Source organism: Borostomias antarcticus, assembly GCF_949987555.1.
Source record: "Borostomias antarcticus genome assembly, chromosome: 3".
NCBI lineage: Eukaryota > Metazoa > Chordata > Actinopteri > Stomiiformes > Stomiidae > Borostomias > Borostomias antarcticus.
The window spans coordinates 8949344-8957788 of NC_140236.1; the positions used below are offsets into that span (position 1 = coordinate 8949344).

Here is an 8445-nt window from a genome sequence, read left to right on the forward strand (position 1 = left end):
GCTATACTGTCTGTATGGTGAGGAGATAGTTTGGTGAAACAGGTGCACTAACACAATAGGGTGCTCAGAGAGCACAGGGCTCCGTGCATTATTGCATTTTGTTGGTGTAACTCAGTTGAAATGGTTAAAATTCCACCTCCGTTTATATGTAATAGCTTACCACAGGATTCAGGCTAAGAAAATGTAATTTTTCCTAATAGTGAATGAGAATCAGATATTATTTTGTTTTACATGCATAGAAAGATGTTTGCTTAAACAGCAAATAAATAAAGTTGATTGAACTATCTATCTAAAGCTGATTTGACTCCTTGTAACGGAGAGAAAAAAATGTAGATATGGTATCATATGATTTGTATGTAATAGCACAGGATCCAGGCCGAAAAAAGCTTTTCCTAATAAAGTGTTTATCTGCTTTGTTTCTCATCAATCAGATTTTATTGTGTTTTACATGCATAGAAACATAAGATAATATTGGTTGCTTAAACATCAAATAAAGTTGATATCTAAAGCTGATTTGACTCCTCATTGTAACGAAGTGCCAACATTCCCTTAAAAAAACCCATCTCCATCAGGAAGCGAATCCAAGACGAGAAATCATTAGCTCAGCCACCAGGCAGTACGGTAGACTTGGAAGAAGATGTGAGGATGAAGTGAAGGGAATGGTCCAAGTACGGGTAACAATAATACCAACTCTGCCATCATATTAATTACTGCCACGTTCTGCGACAAAGCCTCCAGAAACCTGACCTTCGAAGTTGGCTTCCGACATCCTTTGTTACCGGTTTTCACTCTCGCCTCTTTGTGAATGAACGAAACGAACGACAGCTGCATGAATGAAACATGGGCACGTACGCGCGCGCCTACACACACGCACATTTCCAAATACACACGCGCACGCACGAACACACGCGCGCGCGCGCGAGAAAGCGATAAACATAGGAGCAGATCTGCCAACGTCACTTGTAGGAGGCGGAGTGCTGAAGTGGGCTCCCCTTGGAGAAGTTCCCCAGCCGGGCAAGTACGAACATATCCCGACGACAGACGAGCAGTCAAATTAACAGCGGAGCGCAATCAGTTTTTGGACTATTTTGAACAATATATTATCTTACATTATATGATATTTGTACCTCTTTCATTCAACAATAGTGGATTGAAAGATTTAACTGCAAATTAGGTGAGTTAGCCTGTATCTGTTCTCCAAAGGCAGTGGTCCACACAGTCTACACGGTAGCCTGTTTTTTTTTTAGACAGTAGGCTACCAAGATGAAGTAGGCTAGTATACAGAGAGGGAACGACGGCTGACTTTTTAATCTGAAGGAAACGCGACGCGACACTGGACTGCCTCCAGCTCCTATAACTCTCCCATCTGTCTGCCACGAGTGGCCATGTCCTGCCCGGGTAAGGTGATGAGAGACGGGCTGCTGGAGAAGCGAAGCAGCGGGCTCCTGCAGCTCTGGAAGAAGAAGCGCTGCGTTCTGACGGACGAGGGCCTGCGCCTGCACAACTTCAAAGGCGGCAGCGGCGCGCAAAGCTCCGGGTTCGGGTCCAAAGCCAAGGAGCTCCCTTTCGAGCGCATGGCCACGGTGGACTGCGTGGAATACAAGCGGGGGCTGGTGTACTTCACCGTAGTCATGGGGACGGGAAAGGAGATTGACTTTCGGTGCCCGCAGGATGGCACGCCGTGGAACGCGGAGATCGCCCTGGCGCTCGTGCGCTACAAGAACCTGCAAGCCGTTCAGACCGGTCGCAACCGGCACCTGTCGACGACGTCGCATCTGGGGAGCAGCGGGGAGGACGAGGTGCTCTAGACTTTGCTGCCCAGAGTAGGTACCCGAGGCATAGTATTTGTGTATATTTGTGTTCATCATGTGTGGCTCCTTTTTACACAGCGTCAGCCCTGGGGGAGGCGTCATAACTCCAGGAATTGTTTTCTCAAAGCCCTCTCTGGCCCTAGACTCTTTTTCGCTTCTTAGTTCTTCCGACTAAATCATTTCCCCCTGACTCCCTGTCTGAGGTTGTAATCTCATCCGTCTCTCCCTCGCCAAAAGTATTTTGAAACCCTCTCACACCCCTTCTTCACTTCATCTCCCATGAATCAAATTTCTACAGTCAGCCTACAGTTATAGCCCCCCCCCCCTCACCCACAGGCACACACACACATACACACCCCTAGACATTTCTTAACACTTTTACAGTCCTGCTTTACAGTCCTCCACACCTTCAGTGTGTGTGTGTGCGTGTGTGTGTGTGTGCATGCATGTGTTTGTGTGTGTGTGTGTGTGTGCGTGCATGTGTTTGTGTGTGTGCGCACATGTGTTTGTGTGCGCATGTGCTCTATGAGCGCACGACACAGGAATGCGAGGGGACATTTCCTTAAGAGTGCTTGAGGAATCAAGTGTCCAAAATTAACTCTGCTGTCACCAGGGCCACTTCCGACCCACAGGGCTCATTCAGGCGCCGCTGTCAGCACAGCTGTAATTAAAAATGGCCGTCTTCATTAATTGCAAAAACTGTGAGGAATAGAACTTGTCCAATCATACGCCATCTCTATGCCCTCTAGGATACCTACTTCCTGAAAGCCAGCCAATCAGAGGAGGGAGAGAGAGGGAGAGGACCCACCACCATGATGGCTGCCCCAATAAGGAACAGCGGATATGACCATCAGTTTGTCTTAGGGACTGAAGGAAGTTCTAACTGGCTCTAGCGTTCCTGTCTCCTGCTCTGGACCGAAGAAGTTCATTATTGACTCTAGTGTTCCTGCCTTCTGCTCTGGACTGAAGGTTGATTTAGACGGCAGAGAGGAGGGGGGAGAGGAGCACAGACGCCGCCGGCCAGCTGTGTGTCTGTGAAACCAGGACTTTCTCTTTCAAAGGAAACGTTGCATATGGAGAGCCTGTCACAAATGATTGATTTCCACTTCTGAGAGCATAGTCTCTCCATCAACGTACGGACGCCCGAACGGGGTGAAGTCAGACTGATGTTTTGTATTGTTTTCTAGCGACTGTTAGTGCCTTGATGTTTCAAACAATTGCTCTCTGAACCCGGCCGTGGTTAACGAGGAAGACACCTCATCCACCATAAACTTCAAGACCGGTATTTTGTCAGTTTGATGAAGCCACAGGATAGAGTCATAGTCCTGTACTAATGACGTGTCAATGGTCATTGCTGTTTTTGTCCTCAACAGGAAATATGTTTCTGGTTGTAGTATATCGTGTAGGCTAGTGTGTTCATCATTATAGTCTTAAAACAGCCAGAGAAGATTGTTATTTTTGCCCTCAACAGTGAATATATGTCTGATAATCCATTCTGGAGTTCATCTTTGTAGGAAGTCTTAAAACAGCCAGTGGAGATGGTGTTCTGTTGCCTTCAGCTAGGCCAACCCTGTGTCCAGAAGCCTTGTTGTGTTGATCTGTCTTTGATAATACAGTATACTCTGCAGTAGTCTCCGTCCTGAGCATGAAAGCAACTCCAGACTGCTCTGGTGATCTCAGCTGTTTCCTGTTGTGGTGTGACCTTCATAATGGGCAACTTCTACTGGAAAAATACACACATAATCACACACGCCAAGGCTGGCTCAACGATAATTACGAAAAAATGGTAGCGAAGCCTGTAGATGGGATAGACCACCTACTGCATGAACACACACACCCCTACTCGCTTAAGCAATTCTTTGGGACGCATGGCTGGTAACCTGCAGTTAGGGACCCCCCCCCCCCACACACACACACATACACAAACACAGAGGCAGTTAGCTAGTCATAATTGTAAGAGTCTGACTGGGAATTGTAGTCCTACATTCACAGAAGCTACTTCGCTCTGCTCACCAGCTGTGGCTGCTTCTGCTGTTCTAATGACGCTTCTGTTTAGCACTTGAATGCGCTAAGATGAGTCCTGAGGCAAGAATACACACACACGCACACACAACAGTAGCATGATTTTATTTACAAAGGTAGATATTTTATCTATTTAACTTATTTTAATCTATTTGGTTTGTCGATCTTTGTTGTATCTCGGCATCATTGTGAACGAAGGTCAGTCGCAATGGTTTCTTCCGAGAATCTTAAATAAAAATTGAATGAATGAACAAACATGCCCACGTGGAAAACGGCTAAATCAGGAGACTCTAATTAGTGACAGATTGTGTGTGTGTGTGTGTGTGTGTGCGTGTACAGTATGTGTCATGTGCCTCCATGGTCAGTGATCTAATGTCATAAACCCTACCGCTGAAGCTGTAAGCCAAAACACAATACATACACACACACACACAGAAACTCTGACGAGAACATGGAGGTGGATGCTCGTGTGCATGTGTGTGTGAGTGTGTGTGGCTGAGGTCCTGGGCAGAGCCCCAGCTCTCTGCTGGAATAAAGGGGTGATTGTGCTCTGGGGCTCCAGGGAGAGCGTGGGTGGAAAACCCCAACCTCAGTCACTCTGCATGAGTCAGCACTGACACCCCTGGTCAGGACTGGACGCACTGCGGTCGTGAGTGTGTGTGTGAGAGAGAGAGAGAGAGAGTGCATGCGTGTGTGAGTGAGAGAGTGTGCTTTTGAGGGTGTGTGTGTGTGTATGTGTGTGTGTGTAGGCCTGGGGTGTGTGTGGTCTAACAGCACTCCTTGGAATGCTCTGTCCAAACATCACTTCAGGAGGAATGACCCCCACCCCAAGTCTGCTCTCTCTCAGCAATCTCAAGCACACACACACACACATACACACACCTCAAGTCTTTACCTTAGATGGTTAGTCGTACAAAAATAATGAATATGGTCAACCATGCACAAATACTGTGTTGTGAGATACAGACACGCGCACTTTGGCCAGGCGTGTCGTGCCAGGAAAGCCCCCCGCATGCCCTCTTTGCCCACTGACGTCATGGGAACAGTGACAGCCGTCTATTTGTGTATCTACAGTATGAGTATTTGTGTGTGTGTGTGTGTGTGCTCTGCCAACATGGAGTAATATTCAGTGAAGATAGTTTGAAACGACCTGTTATAATGATTGGTAAGAAAGTAACCAGAGAACAAGAAATTAATCCAACACTCTAGAATGAGTCTGGTCCCGATCCAGGCAGTAGACCTAGCCCTACTCCTCTAGAATAAGTAGACTGGTCCTGGTCCAGAAAGTAGCCCTACCCCTATAGAATGAGTAGACTGGTCCCGGTCCAGATAGTAGACCTATCCTTACTGCTCTAGAATGAGTAAGGTTGGTCCCGGTCTAGGAAGTAGACCTAGCCCTACTCCTCTTGAATGAGTAGACTGGTCATGATCCAGGAAGTAGACCTAGACCCAGCCCTCTAGTGTTTGCCTATGGAAAGGGTCAAAGAGACACAGACACAAAGTCTCGCACCAAACAGGTACATTCCTCCAACACTTGACAAGTTTGGGGGGCCACTGTGTGTATGTGTTCCTGTGCGTGTGTTGCCAGCTTCATGAGGTGATGGCCACTAGAGGTCAGTCTCCTAATTCTCTCAATGAGTGTTGCCCTCTCACCCTCATTGTTACGACCCTCCCTGAATGTAATGTCTAGGGGTATAGAGGAAGGAATATCGCAACATGCAGCGCCTGTAGGCAGGCTAAACGGAAACCATGTCTTGAATATAACAGTAGACCGACGACTGGATAAAGGTGCATGAACCACAACTGGGTTTATTTTCGTGAAGAAGTGCAGTGCCAAAAACAACCAACACCAAACACACGAGACAAAAACAGACCTGTTTAACTCTAAGGGGAGGACTCCAGAACGGAGGCAAAGGAAACAAAGAAAAATAACCCCCACAAACTAGCCTAATCCCCTGTCACAACCTAATACCCTATCCCTATCTGTCTACAAAATATCCAATCAACGTCCTAACTAGCTGTATTCTGTCCCATCCTAGTCTAAAACCCCAAAATACAAAAGGACCGGCTTGGGAAATGAACCTGGTGTATTTAGACAGATATTTACCTACGTGTTGGTGTATGCCCATGGGCATCTGGCCTAGCTTACCCTCCCCTGGGCTAACTATCAGGTAACAGGCAACAAACAAAACCCACACGACAGGACTATCATAAACTAAACAGGAACAGCTACAAACAGAATGGACGTGGACACAAAGACAGCGTGGACTAACTAACAAAAGACGTTTCTACCTAACACACAGAGGGAGCGTGGAGGTTTAAATATAGACGCACGCCCCTCTAATTGGTCAACAAGATTGGTCGGGAGCAGACAGGACCGACAATGAGCGACATGGCAGCAAACGGTGATGGGCAGGAGGGCTGGCCAATGCCTGGGCAGGCAGAGGGGAAAAGCATGATGCATACAAACACACAATATAGGCCTACAGACAACATGGGACCTAACAGTCATCAATCCTGGGTGTTGGCAGGTTGGCATGAGGGAATGACCCCCTACTCTCAGAAGATACCTGCTCAGGGCCAGCATCTAAGATGTTGTGTTTACATCTGCTCTGAGTGTGTGTGTGTGTGTGTGCATAAGTTGCTGGGCCAGCTACTGCCTCTGGTCATTTATTTTCCCCACACTCTCGCCAACTACCCCCCCCCCCCCCCCCCCCCCCCCCCAACACACACAAACACCCTGCCACATAAAACACAAATCATAACTATGAAATACCACATACCTCTCTTCCCCCCCAACCCCCCCTCCCCTCTCTCTCTCTCTCTCTCTCTCTCTCTCTGACTGGGCCAGCCGACTGTGTTGGAGGGCAGTGGTCATTCTTACATCTGTGGATTAATTAGTCTCATGTATATGTGACAATCTCACAACGTTCCCACAATGTTCTCCTGACGTCTCTGTGACATTGTGGTCACGGACACACAGAGGTGCTCAAACCTCAGGGTCAGTAGAGAAATTGAGAGAGAGAGAGAGAGAGAGAGAGAGAGAGAGAGAGAGAGAGAGACACACACACAGAGAGAAAGAGAGAGAGAGAGGGAGAGAGAGAAAAAGACAGAGAGAGGAAGAGAGAGAGGGAGAGAGACAGAGATAGAAAGACAGGGAGACAGCAAGAGACAGAGAGAGACGGAGAGATATGGAGCACGTCAGACCTCTAAGAAAGAGGGTCCATACCGGGTACAGGGATGGTACATACAGAAAGGAGACAGGAAGAGAGAAAGAACTAGAGAGAGAGAGAGAGAGAGAGAGAGACGTCAACACTAGCTCAAGTGTTGACATCTGCTGCACAACAAAGCCTTTAGCTGCGATGATTACACTCGGATGGATGGATTCATTCGACTGTAAAGTGATCCGAACGGTACTGGTGTCCCTTCACCCCCTCCGTGTCTGAACCCGGTCCACCCACACATTCCCTGGCCTCTGCCGAGAGCCGGCCGTCCTAATGACCATCAGATCCTTCAGGGAGAAACGCTGCTCAGCTCTGCTTCATCTCAGGCATTTTGATCTTCCTGAGTCCGGAAGAATTTCATTAAAATGTCTCTGTGCTGAAAGGCCAAATAAATAGCTGTGTGTGTGTGTGTGTGTGTGTGTGTGTGTGTGTGTGTGTGTGTGTGTGTGTGTGTGTGTGTGTGTGTGTGTGTGTGTGTGTGTGTGTGTGTGTGTGTGTGTGTGTGTGTGTGTGTGTGCGCGCGCGATAAATAGTATCAGAGGTTTAGGGGAGAGAGTTACAGAATGTTTGAAGGCAGCAACATAGAGGACCCTGTCATTAACACAAGACAGGTGCAGCCCACACAGTAAACGATCTGGTCTGGCACACACATGTCTACGTCCCCCTCCAACACAAGCTCCAGACTCAGTCCTCCGCTAGCCCCAGTCCCAGCCCTAACCCTAGACCCAGCCCCAACCACAGACCTAGACCCGGCCCTTAGTACTAGACCCAGCTCCAACGCCAGGCCTAGACCTAGACCCAGCCCCAGGCCTAGACCTAGACCCAGCCCCAGGCTACGGCCCAGCCCCTAGTACTAGACCCAGCTCCAACGCCAGGCCTAGACCTAGACCCAGCCCCAGGCCTAGACCTAGACCCAGCCCCAGGCTTAGGCCCAGCCCCTAGTACTAGTCCCAGCTCCAACGCCAGGCCTAGACCTTAAGGTTAAGAAAAGCAACTGAACCTACCTATGGTATTGAGCCAGAAACATAGGTTGGTGATGTGTAACAGTTTGTGTGTATCTGTCTCTGAAGAGAAGAAGAGAGAGAGAGAGAGAGAGAGAGAGAGAGAGAGAGAGAGAGACAAAGAGAGAGAGAGAGAGAAAAAGAGAGAGAAAAAGGGATGCGGTGAAAATAGAGCTCTAATAATAGTCTCCAGTAACAACAGAGGGACACAATAGGAGGTGTGGTTAAATAGAGGGGTACTCATCCCTCCGTCACCCCCTCTCTGATCTGTTCATCTTTCCCTCTCTCCCCCTGCTCTGTCCATCAGCCCAGCCCTCTTCTTCTCCTGCACCTGGTAAGGAACCTGTGTGTACTATCAAGTTAGTCTGTGGGTTTTATTTCCAAAAA

The 8445-nt window shown here is 48.2% G+C and overlaps 1 protein-coding gene across 1 annotated transcript; it reads left to right on the forward strand.

Annotated features, from left to right (window-relative positions):
• Positions 1–1385: 1385 nt before the first annotated feature.
• Positions 1386–1808, forward strand: phlda3 (pleckstrin homology-like domain, family A, member 3; the record flags this gene model as incomplete). The annotated part of the gene is made up of 1 exon (XM_084461737.1): positions 1386–1808. The coding sequence occupies one exon, from the start codon at positions 1386–1388 to the stop codon at positions 1806–1808; it is 423 nt and encodes a 140-aa protein (XP_084317863.1).
• Between the last annotated feature and the right edge of the window lie 6637 nt (positions 1809–8445).